We start from the raw sequence: 23,458 nt of genomic DNA on the forward strand, positions 1-23,458 counted from the left end.
CAAGCAGCCCTGAAGATTTTTAGCACATCCCTTACTTCATTCATACCCTAAAACCTACAAGATCCTATGGATAGAAGGCTGGGCTTCACTCGCCTCTTTCCCCCTATTTATGTATTAGTGTTCCTCAGTATGGAGCAATTTCTGCTTCTAAGGGGCTACATGTAAGGCAATTCTGCAAAATGAGAAACAATTAACCACACACAGCCTGCTCATTAGCAGAGGATAAGGACTACACTAAGGAATAAACTGAAATGGTTAACACGTCTACTTAGTTACCTTCAGATTTTGTTTATTGAGGTCCTTTCTGTTCATATTCTCACAATGATTAAAATCAGTTGCAATTGTTGAGTACATATTTGTAGCATATAATGTTCACATTCCTTCTGGGGAAACGGTACATGTACACAATACTACATCTTAATGCCTTTTTAAAATTTTCCTTTTTCTAAATCTCCTTTCCCTTCCCTCTGTCCTCCCTCCATCCATCTCTTGATCCACTTTCTTTTTTTTTTCTTTTTTGTACACGTCTGCAATACGTAATGTTTACATTCCTCTGTGGAGTTAGTACATCTTATCAAGTGTGGGAAAGTTATTTAAAAATAACTTAATAATAGCCTAAAAGGGGCCCCAAGAGAATATTTTGCACTCCAGGTCTTTTTACCCAGTCTGCACACCAATCCCTGATGAAAGAGCCATTAATTGTCTCTCTTACCCATCACAGATCTTCTTGACTTTTTGCCTGAGTTGCTCTCCTTGGTAAAATATGATGAATATATTCTTTTTAATTTCTTCTTTCTGGAAAATCAGAACAAATCTTTTACAAAGCCTTAAAGGAACAGCTTCCTCCTTCTTTAAATTCACCTCTCAGCTCTAGACCTAGGACATGAGATCGTGAAAAGAAAAATACAAAAAAAGAAAATATAATGTAAAAGCTGACTCTGCTCACCAGAATTAACTCCCAGATAGGTATGTTTCAGGACAAGTTTGTGTTTGATAGGTAACAAAGATAAAAGTGTATCTAATTTTTGACTCACTGAGTTGTTTGTTGTGTGCCCTTAAGAACGCTGCTTAAATTGGATTTTTCAAGTCCAATTCACAAGGGAGAATATAGGTTTCACGAACATATATGAAAAAGCTCAACTCTTACTGTAAGCAAAGAAATGTGAACTGAAACAATGTGTCTGCTCACTCTTTCTCAGTTTGAGAGGATAAAAGAAAAATTAAAACTTTTCACTGTTGGAAAAGTGACAAAAAAACCAATGAACTCATTACATTCCACCCAGGGCACTGGAGTCAAGTACCACTCTAGGGAAAAGCTGTTTGTCAGGACACATCAAGTGTCACGAAAATGCCCACACCCTTTCAGCCAGCAATCTTATCTTCCTTGAATTCATATTACGGAACTAACTGAAAAGAAAATAAAAATCTACATCCATAAAAATACTCATCATAGTGTCTATATTCTGGAGAAAAGTTGGAAATTAAGTGTCCAAAAATTAAAGTTCATATCCCATCGACTCAATGGAAATATTAGGGATCCATTAAAATAACATCAAAATAAGTCATCTCTTTGGCAGTTGCTCATGGAAGGAGGATGGGGTGTTTTAGGGCTTGGGGGGCTGCCTGCTTTACATTATTTCTCAAGATTCCTTCACCATGGAAACTACCCTGGTCCTTTTTTTAATTTCTTAGGTTATCTGGTCTCCTGATCCACCAGAACCAAGGGTTCCTTCTGACCTCATGAAATCCACAGGGTGACCATTAATGTCCCTGCTCATTATTCAGGATATTGGCTTTATAAATACTCTACCCCATGACTACCACATGTAAAACATGACTATAAAAAATGATGACTCAAGGTCAAATTTTAAAATAATCTCTATAAAGCATACACAGCAATGGAGGGAAGAATCCTATACTATCTAAAATGAAGAGGGAAGAAAAAATCATTTCCATGCCTACAATAACCATATTCAATTATACTTCACTATGGCCACCAGACTACAGAAAAAAGTACAAGAAAAGAATTAAAAATAAAGATATCAGAGCACTACTTTTTGTGTTTTGTTCTTTCTTCCTATGTTAAATTTCATTTGCTTGATGAAGTTTTTTAATCAAATAAATTTAAGATTTGTTGTTTAGCCTCTACTCTAGAAAAGCGTATGGACCATTTCAGAAGCAAGCCCAGCTTCTTAGAATGAAAGAGTAAAGGGACTGAAACCCTAACTGGAAGAGCAGAAGCAGCAATATCCCACGGAACTAACCACAGCAAATGTGTATCCCAGAGGTGAGACCCAGAAAATCCTTCTCGTTCAAGGTGTGGGACCATCTCAGCATCAGCAGGGAGGCTCTAAGAACCTCAGGCTGTCTGGTTTTGCCCCAGCCCCACAAGGTCAGAGCTTGCATTTTTAAACAAGATCCCAGGTGAGTTCCACACCCACAGGCACATTGAGGCTGAGGAACTGACCTAACTCACGCTGTTCTTGGTGCTTAATGATTACGTCACAGCTGCTACCTCCTGTGGCACTAGTATAACTAAGTTTCTAGAAACAAAACAACTACATATCTCGGAGGAATTAAGCAATCTGAGGTGTCAGCAAGAATCAGTCCTTGAATGGACTTTTCAAAAATATTTTGGAAAGAAAGAAAAGGAGAAAGAAAGAAAATAGATACTAGCTTCATCAAACTAGTGATGCAATGTTTGGAGAGAGTGCAACTCCAGGAATTTCAGAGCAGCTTTCTGCAGCCTGCGCCTCCCACCGTGACGGGATCCTCCAGGGGGGTGTCCATTTCACCGAACTTCAAGTAGATGTTTCCTCGGCAAACCCGCCACAGCAGCCTCTCGAAGGAAGCCATCCGTTCCCGGTTTATCACGCCAGCCATGAACCTGAGCATTCAGAAGAGGAGCCATTACTGAGGCCCAGGGCCTGGAGGCCAGGGAGAAGGCCCTTGGGATGAGAAGATGGACAGCCACACGAAGAGGGACCACCTCACTCCACCAGCAGGAGGTGTCTGCACACCGCTCTGGGTCAGGGGTCACAGGTCACCCCACATCCGGGCCCCAATTCCCCCAAGCCCCTTTGGACCCTCTGTTTTCTTTGGTATTTTGAGATTTTCTTAATCATCCTCATACCATATATAAATATTTATTGCAATTTACAATGTGATCAATCAGTCATTATAGCATTGTAGCTAATGGGAACAAATATTTAATAAGGGCCTCTGTATTTTTTACCAAAAAACATTAATGTATTAAGAAGGAAATACACACACTGATTTATATACACATCTATTTGTCTATCATCCAGTTACGTAGATAACTGCTGCCCCAAACTTGTCCAAAGGCTTTCAAAATGGTGACTTTTTTTTTTTTTTTTAGAGACAGGGTCTTGCTATGCAGTTCAGGTTGGCCTTAAACTCACTATGTAGCTCAGGTTGGCCTCGAACTTGTGGTGATCCTCCTGCCTCAGCCTCCTGAGTGCTGGGAGTATAGGCATATGCCACCACACCCAGCACTTTCATTGGTTTGTTACTTTAAATATACATTGATACTGTACTACCTTTGATATTGTACCACTAATATTATACTATCAATATACATTGATACTGTACTATTTGGATCAAATATTGTCGATAAATATTTTTTCTTCACACTTCAAATTTCCATGCCTAGGGTCTCAAAGAACAGGCCCTCAAATATCGATCAAAAAATTAGAAATCTCAAGCCCACCATGTTCAGAAATCCTTTAAAATTCATCAGTTTCACTCAGACATGAAACCCCACCATTGTGAATCACTGTATAATTTCATGAGGATCACATCATATCACTGCTGTGTGGGGATGACTCGACTGGATAGCTCTATCATCTCTAATTCCACCCACAAACTCAAACTCCAAATGCATTTTATCAAAGTAGCATTTTGAAGACAAGGAAAAAGCATATAATCCCAGCCATATTCCAAAGCCAGGGAAGAGACAGAAAATCCAAGTAATGACTTCCACATCTTTCCCAAGTGGGCACAACGTATACAATGCACTCTCCAGACTGAAGGATATGAGATCATCGTTAGCCACAAAGGACCATTCACTGTCTCCGCTGTAACACCCAATAAGGTCAGACCAGGTCTGCTACTGAGTGGAGGTCTTGCAGTCATAGGAAAGAGTCCCCATTCCAGTGGCTGTTTGTGCATTCACTCATTCACCCAAACACTCAGAGAAACCTAAGGCCCAGGGACTCATCTACACACAACCCCAGGACGTGGAGTTATACTAACCCCAGCTTTCCAGCCATGAATGCAGGTACAGCTCTTAACTCCAGGAGACCCGAAGTGTCTTCGATAAAGAAATCTTCAGCTAAACCAGCTTCTGTCTGAAAGCAAAAGCACCGCTGCTGTCATTTAAACATATGGGTAGTTAAAGCACCCCGCACCCCAGGTTTTGCCTGTTTTTAATGACCTTTTAATTTTCCAGAGTTAACAGAGTTGCACAAGCAGAGTGCTCCTCTACAAATCAGAAAGCTTCACTAGTCTCTCTGCCAAAACCCTGAGTCTGCTCACACTAAACACCCTCCTTTGTTCTGACTTCCCCTTCTGCTGGGGCCATTTTGACCACATACTTTTTAATGAGTACCATAATATTTTTGCCTTCAAAGAGGACCACAGTTATTTCACCCCTGCTAATGGCCTGGTAATGACACAGAAACCAAATGTTTTATTCATATTCCAAATCAGCCAGATTTCAAAATTCCAAAGAAAAGGTCCTTTAATGAAAAATCCCTCCCTGCAAAAGACCTCAAAGAAATCCTGGGTTTTCTTCAGGAGGTATTTGAGTTCTGTCAGCTCGAGGAAACTTTTCTTTAAGGCTTGGTGGTTCTGGTTGGCTTCTTGTAACTCTCCTTCCAGTTTTTCTAGAGTAGTCTATGCAGGAGAAAAAGGAGGTAAGCCAGACAGAAAGTGCTATGACATTCCTACCATACGATATGCTAATCACAATTCATAACTGACACCAAAGGAGCATTCAGTGCATCTGAACATAGCTAGATGCTGAGTCCCACGCTCATAGAACACCAGCTAAGCCAGACACGCGCCACCCAGATTTCCATCATTACGTGGGGAGTCAGAAGGCAGCTTCACGGGGACACCCAAAGCCTCTCTGCCCACTAAAAACCCTAAAACTGAAGCCAAGAATTGTGGTACATACATGTCATCACAGGACTCTGAGAGGCTGAAACAGGAGGGTTGCAAATTTGAGTGAGCCCAGCCCGAGTAACTTAACTTATTGAGACCCTGCCTCAAAATAATTTTTTTAAGAAGGGCTGCGGATGTAACTCAGTGTGAAAGCCCTTGGTTTAATGCTCATTACTAGGGGGTGGGGGCAGAGAAAGAATTTGGACATTAAAAATTCTTTCTGCCTCAAACATATTGTACTGATGGACAAAATATACAAAAATATAAAAACAAAAAACCCACCATCTGTTCTAGTGGGGGTCTGGATAACCAAGTACAAGCATTAAAGCAAAAGGCTGCATGGCTAAAGGAGGACGGAGGTCACAGACAGCAAGAAGATAGAAACAAGTGCAAAACATTGTTTTCTCTCCAAAGTGAACATTCAAAACCAGTAAGGCTTGTGACGAAAGCTAACGATATGAGAACTCACCGACACAATCAGAATACACAGTCATGCAGCAATGAAATCACTTTCACAGAACAATCTGAAAAAATTTTAAAGGTTTTTTGGGGGAGTTGCTTTCGATGGTGCTGAAGATGAAAGCCATGCTTTTGTACACGTTAGGTGAGTTCTCTACCACTGAGCTACACCTTTCACTGTTTTGTTTTGTTTTGTTAATGGACAAATTGATAAATGGAAATACTGCTTCCACTAAAAAGGAAAATAAGAAATGGTTAAACAACAATGTCCTAACAATGTCCTACTATTGGAAATAGAACCATTTCAGTTGGAAAAAACTAAAATAACAGGTAGATAAAAAAGGAGAACTGCTGGAAATCTTGAGAATAAAAAACACAGCTATTGAAATTCAAAACCCAATAGATGAGATCAGCTCTATACTTGTGAGTGCAACACTGAGATTTAGCAAATAATGTAAAAAAAATGCAAGACTACTTATCCAAAAGTCCATCAACAATACAATGGACACAGTGCATGACATTCAGTAAAAACACTTTACAGAAGTTAAAATGAATTAATTTCAGAAACATGAAGTAATACAGAGTCTATAAAAATAAAATAATGAGAGAAAATAGCAAGTCACAGAAGAATAAATAATATGGTTCCACTTAAGCACAAATTTTAAGCATGTAATACTAAACCATATGTTATTTTAAAGACTATTTGCTAAAGCTATGAAGAGTATGGAAAAGGAAAATCCAAAATTCAGAATTGCGATTATCCTAAGGGGAACGAAAGGGGCATGAAGTAAGAAAGGGCACATGAGGTCTTGAACATCATTGTTCCAGTTTTCTTTCACTTCACACAGGGCGATGGGCACTTGATGTTTGCTGGATCACAATTCTTTATACCTTGCACATATTTTATAAGAATTCTACTCAATGAATTAGTTGTAGTAAACAGTAATTACAAACAAATCTGGACTTAAACATCTTATAATAAAACCATAAAACAAAAGCAAAATCAGTCTGCAAAGATGTGACAACTGAACTAGGAGCAGATTTTATGAGAAAATATTTACAAAGTATGTATCTTGAAATGTTAATGAGAAAAATCTACTAGGGCTGTCTCAAAATGTTACATGGAACTGTACTCTACAGCTTTCAGGCCAAGGATGTCAGGGAGGGTTTGTGGGAACCACAGATATGCAGGAGAGGTGGGGAGTCAAAGAGAATGGACAATCAAACAGCCAGGGACTCCGTACTTATGATGAATGGAAACAGATTAAGGTCACCTATTTAAAAAGAGATTATCACCCCCAGATTTTTCAAAATCCAACTAAGGGATACCCTTATTGGAGAGATTAAAAAGTAAACAATAAAAGGATATCCATGTAAATGTTAGCTCTCCTTCCCCCTAGGAAAGCTTATTGATATCAGACAAAATCTAATAATATAAATTTGGAATCCTGAAACTTAGAATCTGTGCATCATGGCATAGTCGGAGAAGGTTTTGCAGAAAAGAGAATTAAACCAATTCGCTCATACTAGACAGCTGGATGAATTGCCTTTTCAAGCTACTATTGGAAATAGAACCATTTCAATTTGAAAATGTACTTATTACTGTTGACCAAAATCAAGAAAATTTCCATGCTTGTCAAGTTTCAACATATCACAGAAGAATACAGTTATTTTGAATAGCTATTCAAATATTCTCCCCTTTCCAACTGTGTATCTGTGTAACACTGAACTACCTTCATATACATCAGTGGAAATAACATATCACAACAGATCCAACGTGACAGTAGGCATGTGAACCAGCTCTCTTCTATTAAAGCCAAGCATTTAAAACATTTATAAGTACCATCACTCTTCTCCATAGAGGTTTTTGTCTTAGAAGATATTTTTTAAAATTTTATTTTAACCATGATAACAAGGCAGTGGTGGCAAACCTTTTAGAGCTTTCAATGATATAAACAGCTTGCTGTGGCAACGTGCCACAGGCTCACTACCCCAACAGATGCTAATGAAACATTATTTTCAGACAAATTAATCTGTTATACATTGTTTCTCATTTTAGTTCCCAATATAATAAATATGATAACTACAATCCACATAAAGAAAGCTCTTTGGGATTACCAGTGGTGGTTATTAAAGGTAACTGGGAGCTAGATTAGCTTGGCACAGTTGGAAGTGGCCGGGTCAGACACAGATGAAAAGGCAGCCATGGTACATTCTTGGGCAGGGAGTGACAAGACCAAGCCACACCAGGCCAGAAGAGAGATCAGAATGGTTAAGGCCACCGGGAAGCACAGAAAACTTGTGCCTTCGTCAGAAACAAGAGTAAACACATGGGCCAGGATGACGTCTCCCAGACCACAGGAATAGGTCTGGGATTAAGGTCAGTGAAGCAAAGAGGGTAGGGAGGCTGCTGAATTCCAGAACTGGCATTAGAAGACCAGGGAGGAGACCTGGGGGATCCTATTTGTGCTGGTTATAAGCACTCTCCCACAACATCCACATTTTGATATGACAAGTTCCCCGTATTTTCTGGGAGAGTTGGCATTCTCCTCTCTCTGGTTAGAGTGTTAAGATTTATACAAGTGATGGCTTCACACCTCTACCTGCCCCACCCCTCAGGGAGCTCCTCCTTCTCTGAAGATAAATATCCAAGCTTCTATCGAGACCCCTGGGCCATCAGTGGTTAGGGTCTGCCTACCTCTTTGAGTTCCCCTCCCATGGCCTGGCCCTTCCTCCTTCCTTCCGCCATCTGCTCGGCAAGCTGCTGGGGGAGCAGCCACATTTGTTTCTTTCTAAGGTTCCTTGCCCAAGGTAGGGAACAAGTTTTTTCTTTTGCAGTACTAGAGATGGAATCCAGGGTCTCTGCACTGACCTACGTCCCAGCCCTTTTTAGTTTTTATTTTGAGACAGGGCCTCATTAAATTCCTCAGGTCCGACTTGAACTTGCAGTCCTCCTGCCTCAGCCTCCCCGAGTGCTGGGATTACAGTCGTGTGTCACCACATCCAGTTACAATGGGTGGAACTTAGTGGTAGAACATGCGCTTTGCATGCTCGAGGCCCCAGGTTTAAGCCCCAGCATGCCAAAACATGAAAAAAAGCAAGAAATTGTTGATAGAAAAGAGCTGGTTCCTCAGCTACTTTGCACCAGAGAGATAATTAAAAGACATCTCATTCTGCTTGCGTGCGGCCTATTCACATCCACCAAAAAGCAAAAAAACCAAAACACAAAAAAACACTCTTCAGGTGCAGTGAGCCTCCCTGGGGGTATTCCGAGAAAGAACACAGCTCTCCTCTGGCTCAGCGGGGAGTGGCCCTAACATTTGCCATTGGAATTTTCCTGGGGTTGGTGACCCTAAAAAGTGACAGCCACATGAACCTGCTTTGTCACCTGTAGCAGCCAAGTGAAGGATCCCGGAGTGGCTCCCAGAGCCCCCAAGGAGCCAGGCTCTGTGACTCCCGGAGCTGGGGAAGGAAACCTTGCGTGGCAGAACTCACCTCCAGAGCGATCATGTCCCTTGGCAGCGGGGTCTGTGGGTACTTCTCGGGCAGCTGGACTGTAATCTCATTCTGCATCTCGTCTTCTAGAAAACCTGAGGGACGGAATCCCAGAGAGCACAGGGTGACCACGGGTTCCCCTAAGTAGCAGAGGGTCCGGCAGGACGGGCACCTCTCAGCTGCCCCCTGACTCCACTGCCCTTGGGGACCAGGACCCGCCTCCAGGACCACCGGAAAGGCATTAGAAACGGGCACATCTGCTCACGAAGCCCTCCAAACACTTTCCATCCTTGCCAGTTCACGCTGACAGCGAGGGACAAGTGGCTTACGGAGGATCCTCTCCAGCGACTCGCACCTCCGGACTTCATTCACGAATCTCCTCTGGAAGCTGTTCACGCTTGCGTTTAACTGGGGGGACGGACGGGGAGTGGGGGCGGGACACAAAGCTCTCGTCAGGTGCAGCAGCCCCCGCATATTCTTTTGGTTGTCGCGTGGTCTTTCTAACGCTAGAGAACGCTGCTAGAATTGTCTTAGGATAGATAGTCCCATGCACAAGCAGTGAGTTACAAGCAAATGTATATTGGCATTTGGAAACTCAGTCCCTGAAATGCCTCAGCCCTGGCCCTCCCGCTGCTAGAAGAAACAAAGTCCTCCCATATCTAAGGATTTTCTTCTCTCTCTCGCTCGCTCTCTCTCTCTCTCTCTCTCTTTCTCTCTTCCTTTCTTCCTTCCTTCTTTTTCTCTACAGGCGATTGAACCCAGGGTCTTGCATGTGGCCGGCAAGCATTCTACCACTGAACTAAATCATCCCTGGCCCTTGTTACACTTTGAGATAGGGTCTTACTAAGTTGCCCAGACTGGCCTCAAATTTGTGATTCTCTTGCCTCAGATACATATCTGGCTTGGTTTCCTAACTTTCAGCTGCAATTACTATTGGGCCTTAAAATCCTCCCATGGGGTCATGAATATGAGTGGACCTTGAAAACTGCCCAGCTCTATGGAGTATTGTGGCCACCAATAAAAATTCAGCCCTCAGAAGGCCGACCCTCAGCTTAACCCAATAAATATTACTGAGGACCTGCCTCATGTTGGTTCCCACGCCAGCAACTAGGGACACAATGAACAAGACGGATCCTTTCCTGCAGGAGCTCAGCTTTGATCCTGACCTTGGCGAGGAGATAAAGAAAGACTGATTTTTAAAACTGCACTCCCTAAGGGCTTGGTGAGACTATTAAGTACCCCTGATACCACCATATCAGGCTCAAGACAGTCTACCCCTAGAACACCACTCTTAACCTCAGCATGGGCTATTATGGCCAATTGTGGACTCCATGGAGTTCTGTCCTAATCTGGCTAGTCAGAGGAAATAGGTGTCTGTCCTTCTTAAAAGGCTTGGCAATCTGCATGCCCACTGGTTAGATGTAGGGTTTGAAGATGCTACACAGGAGAAAAAGGACAATGACATTTCCCATGCAATGGTGGCATTAGAGCTTTCAAATATTTCTTCAAAGGAGACAGGCATGGAGGGAGGAAGAACACATTGAGGAATGAATGTGCTCAGTGTCATCCTAAATCCTAGCAGGAAGTACCAGAACCACAGAATTCCATCTATTCCAGCTCCAGGCTCCTCTCCCTGCATAATGAGTTTTATTTGCCAAAATGAAGTGTTGTGAAAGAGTGAAATACTCCCACCTCCACCTTCCTCTTATCTCCAAAGAATGTAGCACCTACATCTTTGAATTGAACCAATCCAAGCTCTCCGAGCTCAGCTACGCAGCAATACGAGGCCTCCACCTGGAGAAAGAGTTGAGACAAACACATCTCCTCACTGCGAAACACAGACACCATCTTGGCCCAGCCTCGGCCTGCAAGAGAGAGAAGAAAGGATACTTAGGGTGATAAACTTAGGGTTTGTTTGGGTCTTTAGTTAAAAATTAAAATCCAACAAGCATCACTCCTGATTTAAAGAATATAAACAAGAACAGGATAGTATTTCCCATCTTCTATCAGTTTGGCTGAAGATTTAAAAATAGGATTAAACAGCTGGGCATGTGGTAGAGCACTTGCCAAGGATGTGCAAAAGGCCCTGGGTTCCATCCCAGTACTAAAGAAAACAAAATATGATTGAAACACTCAGGTTGTGGAGGCTCTGAGGAAGCAGGCCCATTCACACACTATAAGTTGAAGTGTAAATTCCTTAAAGTCTTTTCAGAGAGCACTTTGTCAATATTTATTGAATTTTATATTATTCATATTCATGACCCAAGATTTCCACTGCTATTTATCTAGACAAACCTGGATATGTATGGAAAAACAGGTCCACACCAATGTTTCTTTTTTTTTTTTGGTACCGGGGATTGAATTGGGGGGACCTTGTGCTTTCAAGGCAGGCAGCAGAACCACTGAGCTAAATCCCCGGCCCTACACCAGTGTTTCTTATAGATTAAAAATAATAATTATACCACTTGGATTAAATAAACTGGAATTCAACAGATCCCTGTTCAAGATCAGGGATGAATAAATCTGTCCTGCATGTGGAAGAAGGATGTTTTTCAAAAGCACTGTGAGGTTGTTCAGCTACCTGCAAGTCACAGTTCCAACATCTAGTTATCCATGTGTGTCGACCACCAACTTTATTTATTTATTTATTTATTTATTTTTTGGTACTGGGGATTGAACTCAGGACCTTGCACTTACAAGGCAGGTGCCGTGCCACTGAGCTAAGTCCTTGACCACCATCTTTAAAAAATTACTTAAAAAGACACTCCAGAGAGAGGTCACTGACATCCTTTACCCAAAAGTCTAAAATCCAAACTTCCAAAATCTGAAACTTTTTGAGCAGCAACACAATGCCACACATGGAGAAGTGTGGCAGAAGTGGATGACAGGTCAGAGTCATGACACAGGTGCTCTGGGAATGTGAGCCCAATTCCCTTCAGGCCGTGTGCAGAAGGTGTGCGTGAAACACAGGTGAATTCCGTGCTAAGACTGGAGTCCCGCACCCAGGGTGTTTCAACAGGTAGATGCACACATTGCAAAACCTGAAATCCAAGACACTCATTCCCAGCCTTGCAGGTAAGGGATTCTCAACCTGGGTAACAGGCCACCAGCTCGCTCCGCTCTAACAGATGCCTGGCCACAGCCTCTCTGCGGCACGGAGAGAAGAGCCGCTGACCCCCTGGCTCTCTCAGCATCCATCATCCGCAGCACCTATGGCGGGCGGGCAGCAGAGCTCTGTGTGGCGGTTTGTGACTCCCAAACATTTGCCCACACCCAAATAGACCATCAAAGACAGCGGCAAAGGGACTGCCTGTCTTTAGTGTCCTCTGGAGCGGATGTCAGGGAAGGACACCTCCCGGGGTTAGGGACAGAGCGGAAGACTCCTTTCAGCGACCAAACTGAAGTCCATGTGAGAGCAGCAGTGCAGTGGGGGCAGGGGCCTGGCTTTCATGGGTCCAGTTTCTGGGAGGATCTGGCCTGTCTTCTCCAGCCCCATCTCTCTTCACATTGCTCTCCAGGAGCCTGTGCCTACCTCAGGCCTTTTGCTTATGCTTTCCTTGCATTTGGAGGCTTGGACCCTCAATCTCCTCCTCTCCATTCCCATCCCCAGCCACACCATCATCCCTCTAGCATGGTGTAAGGACCCTCTTCCCCTGCTAAGCCTTCCCCAACCGCCACCTGCCCAGTCAGGGACCTCTCCACTGCCAGAATATCAGTCATCGCTACTCTTGCCTAACGAACGTCTCTGTTCCCCACACTGGAGCTAGGACTCTGCTCCACTAGCACCCATTAAAGTCTGGTCCTGCACTTCTGCCCTTAGATATTTCTGCTGAGTCCAAAGTTTTCACACTGTCCTCTGATAAGTAAGCCCATGTGCTCCCAGCGCAGAGACAGCTTTCTGTAAAACAAAGCTCACTACAAAGAGAAACTTCTTACCCGAGTTTGCTCCACGCTGCTCTGGGTGGGTGTATGTTGGCCCACTGCTGGGATCGTGATCCCCCAGCAGCAGCTTTCAGTCTGGTGGCTGCAGCTGGGAGTGCCCAGGGCCCGGGTGACAAGGAGACCTCTGTGCCTCCCGCAGCCTGCAGCCCCTGCCCCTGCTCCTCTGCTCCTTCTCTCCAGGCGGCTCTGTTGTATCAACATGCCTGCCGTGGGTGAGGAACTTGCCCCACAGGCCCGCCCTGCTCAACCCCAGCTCCACCTGCACCCTCTGCTCTTCGGTGGCCTTGAGTCCCCAGGGGGAAGCACAGCCTTGTTCTCTAGTGAGGGTGACCTGCCCCTAGGTGAGCTGAGGGCTGGGGACAGGTTTCTAGGAGCCTCAGAAGGCCCTCATAGGCAGCACTGTCATGTATTTACTGAGCACCCCAAAATACTCCTTCAAATTGTAAGAATGAAATGACACTACCCAGCAGTTTGGGAAAAGAAAGTATCGAGCTGACCATCCTATTAACAACTATTTTCCAATGTGCTTCCAAAGGCAAATAGACACATGGATTATTATAAATACCCAGTGTCAAAAATTTAACTTCCTCTGTAGCCTGGAGAAAAAGACAGGACTAAATGTGATGGTCACCCATTTCTTATTGAGGATTACTAGGTGTGATCAAAATATACTGTGAATAGGGCCCGGGGATTTAGCTCAGTGGCACCGTGCCTGCCTCACAAGCACAAGGTCCTGAGTTCAATCCCCAGTACTGCAAAAAGAAAAAAAAAACCAAACAAACAAAAATACTGTGAATATTTACATTTTTAAAAAAATTGTTATATTGCTTCTCGGCCTTTTGCCTAAGATCAAGTGTAAAAAAAATTGTCACAGTAAAAGACACATTGTCATTTATCTCCCTCAAAATACTCCCCCTTGCCTCAAACACACTTATCCCACCCTTGCCTCCTTCTGAAGTAATTCTAGAAGTCCTCTTTTGTGAGTGTCTTTACAAGACAGAAATACAGTGAATGCTGCTGCTGAGTGCCTTCCAATACAAAACAGGTTCATGAAAACGTGATGCTGTGTCCTCATCTACCTCATTCTCCAGATCTGGTGTTGTGTGACTTCTGGCTCTTCCCCAAATTAAAATGACCGTGAAAAGTAAATGTTTTGAATCCATTCAGGACATGAAGGCAGCCACGACAGCACAACTAAAGACTCATGAAAAAGAACTTGCAGGACTGACGCAAACAGTGGCAAGAACAATGGATAAGTGTGACTGAAGCAAGGGAAAGTAGTTCGAAGGGGATTAATGGCAACATGTCTTTTACTGTGATCAATTTTTTTAATCATTCAAGTATTTGCTGTATTTTTTGGTCAGATCACATATTTGGTGGAGACCTCGAAGGGCAGAGAGCAAGCCAATCGGATGCCCAGTCTCTGGGTTCAGGGGTGACAGCGGCAGCCACCTGCATTGACACAGTGACCTTTCCAGAGCAGTTTCTCCAGGCGAGGGTGCCAATCCCCCACTTGCATATGCCTGAGGATCCTGAAAAACGTACCTGAAGACTAGGGAGTGTTTTTGCTTTTTCACTTTTTGTTATAGAAACAAAAATTTTTTTGAGACAGGGTCTTGCTATATAGTTCAGGCTGGCCTCGAACTCACTTGGTAGCCCAGGCTGGCCTTCAACTCATAGTGATCCCCCTGCTTCAGCCTCTTGAGTGCTGGCATTACATACGTGCCCCACCATGCCCGCCCAGCTGGTATGGAAAAATTTAAGCATCTGCCTGAATACAGAAAACAGGACAAGCATCCCACCACTCAACTTCAACAGCTGTTCAGCTTTTTATCATGGGTCCCCTCCCTCTTCAGCCTCCTCTGATTACTTTGAAGCAAATCACATATACATTGTTATTTCTATCAAAATAGATCAGCATAGATCTCTACAAGATAAGGATCCTTTCCTAGACACAACACATACACTCACTCACACAATCATAAACCCCTTTAAAATTCAGCAATAGTTCCTCAATGTTAAATAGCTCATCAGGTTTCCAGTTTTCTATGTTGTCTGAGATTGGCCTTCTTAATGAGTCCCCTGGGTGGTTCTAGTGCATGATCAACTTGGCACTGCTCATTCTGCGAAGGCTGTGAAAACCAGAACTTTACTTTGGGAGGCAACAGGGGCACCCACGCGGTCTGGGAAAGGTCAGCTGAGATGCAGAGTCCAGCTGGAGGGGGGTGGGGCGCTGATTGCACAGGTGGCCTATTCTAAGGGGCCCTGGGAAAGGCCTGGCTGGGTTATCCCCACCTGCCCCACCAGGGCAGATCTGCCCAAGTGGGACTCATCGGGACAAAGTCCCAGAGCTGAACTCAGGATACGCAGTGGAGAGCAGGAGGAGAGCTGAAAACTGAGGAGGGGTCATTAGATGATGCCACCTGCCACCCCCTGCCCCAGGCCAGCTTGTGCTACCCTGTCCCCACCCACCTCTCTGCCGCTCCCTCACTGGGTGCAGCAGGATCTCCGAATGTCTCCTTGCCCAGGACCAGAGGAGGGACAGAGGCAAAAGGCTTTCTTCGTGGTCAGTTAAGAGCCACAGCCAGAACCAAAACTGCCACTTACTGTGCAGGCCATGGGAGAGCGATGGCAGGTACCATAGGATAACTGATACTCACTTAGTCAAAGGCAGGAGGGAGGGCCAGGGATTTAGCTCAGTGGTGCTGCCGCCTGCCCCACAAGCACAAGGACCTGAGTTCAATCCCCGGTACCAAAAAAACAACAAAGAAGGGAGAAAGGGTATTTTAAGATACAATATGTATATGTACCAGTTCCTCAAGATGAATGTAATTATCATATGTCACAAACATACACTAATTAAAAAACTAAAAAAAAGTTACAGCAAGAAAAATTTGTTTGGGCCTTTATTCCTCCTAAAGCCTCAAGTCAAAAGTGCAGAAGACCACCACAGTCAGTCTGGCAGGACTACAAACTAGTACAACCTGTCTGGAAGGCAAGGTGCTTATCCTTTGGCCCCAAAAGTAAAAAAAGGCTCGGCACAGTGGTGCGCACCTGTGGCACCGTGTTTGGAGAGAAACACAAGGCTAATGTGACAGTCCCCCTTTCTTTTTAAGGATTACTGACTTATCTATGGACTAGGTGTGATCAAAATATACTGTGAATGTTTACATTTTTAAAAAATTTTTGCAGTAAAAGACACATTGCCATTCTGGGGAGCTGAGGCAGGCCAGTCTGGGCAACTTAGTAGCTTTTTTGTTGTTGTTGTTTTGGTTTTTTGTGTTTTTTTTGGTACCGGGGATCGAACTGGTCCTTGCACTTGCAGGGCAGGCAGTGGAACCACTGAGCTAAATCCCTGGCCCGCAACTTAGCAGCTTAAGGAAACCCTGTCAGAGAGAGAAAAGGCGAGGGGGGGGGGCGGATAAAGGGAGAGGGAAGGAGAGGAAAGAAAGGAAAAAGTTTAAAGATGAAAGCCAAAATTTAACCAGAGTGACAGCTACTGTAATAAGCATGTAATGGCAACATGACTTACATCTTTCATTGGTTCCCTTGGCCACCACAGAGAGCTACTGTGCGTAAGTTCTGCTCTGGACGCCCAGGCTAGGGCAGCAAATGAGAGACGTGGCTCTGCTCCTCATGAAGCCAAGGTCCAGGTGGAAGGAGACATCCAATGAACCAGCCATCAATCAGCAGAGCCCGGCAGATTCTGACCGGGGCACTAGCAGAATGACAGGCATCAGAGAAATGACTCCGGCTAGTGGGGTGAGGGTGTGGGGTAAGCTTCCCCGGCAGCTGGCGCTTAGGTGGGCATTTGGGAGTACCAGGAGCCAGCTCGGAGAAAGAAGGTGAGGACAGGTCACTCCAGGAGCAGGGACAGAGAGCACGACACGAGCCCATCACAGAGCTAATCTATCTATAAGTGCTCGCTCTGTGCACGCATTGCTCTCAGAGATATTGTGACACAGTTAAGTAGGTTCCAAGTGTTAATCCTCCTCACCTTCTCAAACGCTATGTGAGCAGAGACGGGCAGTGCTCTCGGCCTTCTGCAGCAGATGAGGAGGCGGAGGCACTCAGTCCCTCAGTCACTTACAACAGGTCCTTTGACACCAGAGTCCTTGCTCACAACTGTCCCATAATCTTGTCTCTACCTGGGGTCTCCATCACTTTCCTTGTCACTGGGACATAATCCCCGACACTCACAACTCAAAGGAGGAGAGGTTTACTTTGGCTCACAGTTTTAATCCCCGGTCAGTTGGTTCCCAAGCAGGATGGGATGGCATGGCACAGGGGCCCGGCGGAGGACAGCTGCTCACTTCATGGTGGCTCGGAAGCAGAGAGGGAGCCAAGGGAGGAGCCAGGAAGGGAGACACAGGCTTTCAGGTCATAACCCCAGTGACCGACTCTTCCCACCAGGCCCCACTGAACAGCAAGTCACTTATAACACCCCATAATCCAGTCACCTTCCAACAAGGGGCTTCCAGAGCCACTGTAGATCTAGGCCATGACACTCAGCAAGGCCTAGGACATTCAAGAAGCAGCAAGGTGGCTGGTGTGGCTGCAGTGTGGAGAGGGCTGGGTAGAGTGTGCGTGGGGTGTGTCCAGTGGCAGGCAGTGGCCAAGCCATGTGAGGTCTGATTTCCCATTAAGAAATTTAGGTTTTACTCTAACAGCATTAGGGAGCCCTTGGAAATTAAGCGTTTTTAATACCCAGTTCACATTTTAAAAACCTATTACTCTAGTTCCTGCTTTTGGAAAGATGGAATAGAATTACTTTTTCCTCCTAACAAGTAAAATTTTAAAGCCTGGACAGCTGGGCATGGTGGCACATGCCTACTATTTCAGCCACTCAGGAGGCTGAGGCAGGAGTATCACAAACGCATGGCCAGCCTGGGCAACTTAGCAAGGTTTTGTTGAAAGAAATAAAAAGGGCTGGGGGTGTAGCTCAGTGGTGGAGCAGCCCTGGGTTTGACCCCTAGTACCACAAAACAAAAACAAAACCAAAACAGGGTATTATATAGATAGCAAACCTAAGAAGACTGGAAGATAGAAGAAGACAGACTTTCTAGGGATCCAAGGAATGGCTCGGGGGAGTCCTCAAGACTCCTCTGTGTGCCTCATATATTCCAGATCAGACCTGCAGAAGCCAGTATGTGTGTTGACCAAAAAGCCCCAAAGAAAGCTGCCCTCTCTAGTCAAGAGTCAGGAAAGGGACAGCCTAGCAAAAAAGAAAACATCCAGAAATTATTGCTCTAAAACAGCCAAACATCACAGATGGCCCCGTGCCCCTATCCCATGCCAATAAAGCCCACGGGGAGTCCTGACGTCCACCCTCACCCAACCATGACAAATGACACAAATGACAGAGAGCCTGCACAAACCCCCACACACTGTCTGGTGATGAGGGCCCCTCCTCCCCTTTGTTGGGGGTCTCAGAAGAGGGCTGATGACAGCTTTCACCCCGGCCCTCCGTCATGAGGCAACCTCGTCAGGGCAGGGTAAAGTCCTGCAGAGAGCAGTAGCGAGACCTCTCGGCCCCTCTCAGCCAGTGCCCCAGCTGAGGGCGAAGGGAGAAGCCACGCACCTCAACTTCAAGACTAGCCATAAGCAGGACAGTGGGAGTAGGGAGAGGCAGACACACAGATGCGTGGGAGAGAACAGAGAACCGAGGAGGCTTCCACCCAAGTCCAGCCAACGGGTTTTTGATAACAGAAGGGGAGGAAGGAGAGTCTTCCCAGAAGCTGGTGATGGAGCAGTTGGACATCTATGGGCCAAAACTTGAACCATGATCTAAACCTCACATTGTACACAAAAATTAATTCAAGGGCTTGAGGGTGTAAGTCAGTGGTAGAGCACTTGCCTCACCTGCAGGAGGCTTTGGGTTTAATCCCCAACTCTGCATAAATAAATAAATATTAAGTGGATCACAGGTCCATTTTATTTATTTATGTTTTTTTGGTACCAGGGATCGAACTCAGGACCTTGGGCTTGCGAGGCAGGCAGCGGCACCACTGAGCTAAATCCCTGGCCCCACAGGTCCATTTTGAATGTAACACTATAGAACTTTTAGAAGAAATACAGTAGAACATTTCAGACCAGAGGGCCTGGTAAAGGGTTCTTAGGTGTGACACATAAAGCACAACCCACAAAAGAAAAAGTGAATTTATAGTTGGAGTACAGCTCCGTGTATATGTGCTGCTGAAGCGAGCACTGGAGTATAGCTCAGTGCAAGGGCGCTTGCCTAGCAAGTGTGGGGCCCTGGGTTCAGTCCAAAGCACCACAAAAATTAGAAAAATATGTGATAAGAAACCTTTTTGGGCTTGGGATTTAACTGAGTGCAAGAGCACTTGGTTACCAGGCATGAGGCCCTGGGTTCAATCACCAATCATCCCCAAAATTATTTTAGCCAGGCACAATGGTACACACATGTAATTCCAACTACTTAGGAGGCTGAGGCTGGAGGATCGCAAGTTCACGGCCAGGCAAGACAATTTAGTGAGATGCTGTTTCAAAACAAAAAGTGTGAGGGATGTAACTCAGTGGTAGAGCACCAGCTTAGCATGCAGGAGCCCCTGGGTTCAATCCCTAGTATTTAAAAAAAAAAAACCTGTTTGCTGTGAAAGACCATGTAGCTCGGTGCAAAAGCCCTAAGTTCAATCCCCAGTACCACACATCCATCCACACACAAAAAAGGATGTGAAGACAAGTTGAAGACTGGGGGGAAAAAACCATTTGCAAGCCACATATCCGATAAAGGACTTATCGCTAGAATTTATAGAGTCCTTGAACTTCATCAGTAATTCAAAACAATTTAATTAGAAAATGCGCCAAGACACAGAGACATTTTATTCAACAGGATACATAGTTGGCAGATCTATTAGAGTTCTCTAGAGAAAAAACCAACAGGATGTATGGACACACACACACACACACACACACACACACACACACACACAGAGCACACAGGTGCTGGCTCACACAAGAAGTTCCAGATTAGCTGTCTGCAAACTGCAGAGCCAGGAGAGCTGTCTACCATCCAAGGACAGGAAAAGGAAACATCTCAGTTTAAATAGGAAGCAGATTCCTCTACCTCTACTTTTTTGTTCTATTTGGGCCTCCAACAGATTTGATGACACCCTCCAGCACTGGCGAGGACCACCACTACCTCCTTCCTCCATCTCTCCCTCCTTTCTTTTGTAGCACTAGACATTGAACACAGGGTCTTTGCACTGAGCTACATCCCCAACCCTTCTTCTTATTTTTATTTTCAAGTTTTGAGACGGTCTCACTAAGTCACTAAATTAATAAATAAAGCTAAGTCACTAAAGTCACTAAGTCACTAAATAAATAAATAAATAATTTAAATAAAGCCCAGGCTGGATTTTAACTCATGATTCTCCTGCCTCAGCCTCCCCAAGTGCTGGGATTACAGGCATGCGCCATCATGCCTGACAAGGGCCATCTATTTTCACTCATTCTACTCAAATGTTAATCTCTTCCAGAAATACCCTTACAGACATATCCAGAAGAATTTTACCAGCTACCTGGGCATCCTTTAGCCTAGTCAAGTTGATGGATAAAATTAATCATGCCAAGTTGGCTTGACTCCCATACACATCTCATTAAATCAGGCTTAATCTCCAAATAAGATAATAACAGGCAGTCGGCTCCAGCTCAGGGGTAGAGCACACATTTAGCATGTCTGAGACTCTGGTTCAATCCCCAGTGCTGGTGTGTGTGTGGTGGGGGATGACACCAACAGGGTCATTGTTCTGCCCAGTGCGATACAACTACAAATGCACTGATTCTCCCCTAAATTAGGAAGCAAACTCCTTGAGTGGTGTTTGCCTTTCTCCTCATAGCCCACAACTTAAACACTAGGATGTAAAATCAATACTTATGTCAAGGCGATATCTTATGTTACATGACAAAGGAATAAGAAAGAAAATAAATATATTTGCTTAATATATGTAGACGTGTATGTATACACACAAATGCACTGATAACAAAATAACAAAACAAGGAGAATATTCATAACAATTCCAGTGTTTGCGTCTGTCGCCAGTCACAGCTGGTATTTCTAACTGCCCTCTTCTACTACCCACTCTGTACTCCTTTTGCTTTCATCAAGCACTTCAGCTGGTCGTGTTCTGTATGGGGCAGTTAAAGAACCAGTCTTCATTCCTGAGGGCAGAAAGGAACACCACAGTTCCACCTAGATTGGGCTGTTGCAGTTTTCCATAGATCTTACAGGGCAGGGCAGGACTCAAGGATGCCCTAATGAATTCCTGGCATTCCAGAGACCCTTCCACACCTCCACTGTGGAAGAGCAGTCCAACTTCCCCTCAGTGGTTCAGGCCAACCATCCCAGCCACTCCTGTAACTCCTTTCTTGACCTACTAACTCAGGCATGAGGAGCCCAAAGTACCAGGGTGGCAGTCTTAAGTTCCAGTTCAATGGAATTATTGTGGTATCTCCAGGAGAAAGCCTTCATCTCTCTGGAACTAAAACCTCTAGGCCACCAGAGCATAAAGTCACAAAACCAAGGAGAAGAATTTTGGTCAGGGACCACTAGAAGTCAGAAGGAGCAGCACCAATCCCATCCTCCTCTCTGGCTCCTGAACCTGTAAGTCCTGGCTATGGCAGGAACAGCACCATGGAGGGAAAACTGGAGGGCTTGCTTCAGCCCTTCAAGGCACCTGGCCGGAACTGGAGCTGAGTCTTCAAAAGGCCTCTCTGCCTTTTTATCAGGCCAGTGAATTCCGCTGGCATGAGCCCACTGCAGTGCTCTGTCTGCTGTGAAGTGAGCACCATGATCAGAAGTGATACTGGGCCAGGCAGGTGGCTCAATGGTAAAGTGTTTCGCCTAGCATGTGTGAAGCCCTGGGTTTCATCCCCAGCACCATAAATAAATAAATAAATAAAATTTTAAAGGAAGAGGAACAACAACAGCAAGAAGCAGCCAAAGCAATGCTGTACAGAATACCCTGACAGTGGATAAGGCATTCTGTGAATCCACGGGTTGTAGTTTTGGTAGAAGCACTGCATGCAGGGAAGGTGAACCCATATCCAGAATAAGTATCTATGCTGATAAGGATAAAATGCTGCTCCTTCCAAGAGGGAAGTGGTCCAGTGTAATCAGCCTGCCACCAGGTTGCTGGCTGACAATCCTGGGAAGTGATCTCAAATCAGGAGCTCAGTGTTGCTCTCAGCTGTGGGCAGACTGGGCTCAGAGCAACAGCCCCACACCCAGGTTGACCGAAGTGCAAGGGCAGTCAGTGTTGCTGAGCCCACGCATAATGTCCAACCTTGCCACCATGGACACTTTGTTCATAAGCCCGTTGAGCAATGACAGGGCTGACTAAGGAAAGAGGCTAACGAGTATCCACAGATACATCATCCTACTCATTTGATTATCAAAATCCTCCTGTGCTGAGGTCAGCCTTTGGTGAGCTTCACATGGGATAGAAATATCATCACACTTTTTGCCCATTTAGAGAGGTCTATCCATACACATCTTCCCCAAATGACTGCATCACCATTTTTTAAATCACATCCCTTCCAACTTTTGGACCATCCAGCCAAAGCACACAGTCAGTCACACACATCTGGCCAATTTTTCCTTCCAAGCAAAGCGCTAACCAGATACACTGTCCAAGGTTCTGCCTGCTGAGATTTTTCTTCACTATTGTCCTTCAATGTCCCAGAGTGGGGCTGTAACACAGCACCTGTCCACTTTCAGGTCAAAGTCAACTGATTATAGGGAGCTTCCCAAGAGGCCACAGGTGTGGGCTGAGAAAGGGCAGGCAGCAGCGCAGGCATTTGATTCCCTTCCTCACAGAACTTACTTGTGCCTTCAGGGTGAGTTCAGGCCAGTCATATATACACCACTTCCATCTGAGGATGGAGAACTGCTGCACGGGCCCAACTTCCTGGGTCAGTGAGTCACATAACACCCAACTTACAATGGGCAGCTCTGATCGCATGGTAGCTTGATGGACCATGGTTAAGCTTTTGCCTCCACTAAAGCCAATAGGCCAAGAGCTGTTTCTCAAAAGAAAAGCCGTTTTCTTGTGGATAATGCCAAGGCCTATACTGCAGTTCACCTATGGGGACCTGCCAAAGGCTCCAGACAGCATTCCTGTCTGTCACTAGCACTCCAACCACCACTGGATATGCTGGATCACATGGACCAAGCAGCAGAGCAGCCTGGACAGCAGCCTGGACCAGTTGCAGAATCTTCCCCTGTGTGGACCCCACTCAGAACCAGCAGCTTTTGGGATCACTTGGTAATAGACTGGAGTAACACTTCCAAATGAGGAACACTGCTTTCAAATTCAAAAAGGCCCACTAAGCATTGTGCCTCTTTCCTGGTTGT

The 23,458-nt window shown here is 45.0% G+C and overlaps 1 protein-coding gene across 3 annotated transcripts in view; it reads right to left on the minus strand.

Annotated features, from left to right (window-relative positions):
• Atp6v0a4 (ATPase H+ transporting V0 subunit a4) overlaps nucleotides 1-23,458 on the minus strand; it is a 69,930-nt gene that overhangs the window by 33,823 nt on the left and 12,649 nt on the right. Inside the window, exons 1-8 of one of the 3 annotated variants that reach the window (XM_004851248.4) lie at nucleotides 13,078-13,283; nucleotides 10,873-11,006; nucleotides 9,471-9,549; nucleotides 9,142-9,236; nucleotides 4,792-4,917; nucleotides 4,276-4,370; nucleotides 2,761-2,887; nucleotides 713-795 (exon numbers count right to left, since the gene is read on the minus strand). In XM_004851248.4, coding sequence (XP_004851305.1) covers nucleotides 713-795; nucleotides 2,761-2,887; nucleotides 4,276-4,370; nucleotides 4,792-4,917; nucleotides 9,142-9,236; nucleotides 9,471-9,549; nucleotides 10,873-10,989 — 722 coding nt within the window. In that variant the 5' untranslated portion in view covers nucleotides 10,990-11,006; nucleotides 13,078-13,283. Of the gene's footprint in view, nucleotides 1-712; nucleotides 796-2,760; nucleotides 2,888-4,275; nucleotides 4,371-4,791; nucleotides 4,918-9,141; nucleotides 9,237-9,470; nucleotides 9,550-10,872; nucleotides 11,007-13,077; nucleotides 13,284-23,458 lie in introns of those variants that run through there. The other 2 variants (XM_004851249.4, XM_087205907.1) reach the window with 2 other exon arrangements.

Source organism: Heterocephalus glaber, unplaced genomic scaffold, assembly GCF_053883595.1.
Source record: "Heterocephalus glaber isolate CG9 unplaced genomic scaffold, H.glaber_assembly_v1.0 deba00000621, whole genome shotgun sequence".
Taxonomy (NCBI): Eukaryota; Metazoa; Chordata; class Mammalia; order Rodentia; family Bathyergidae; genus Heterocephalus; species Heterocephalus glaber.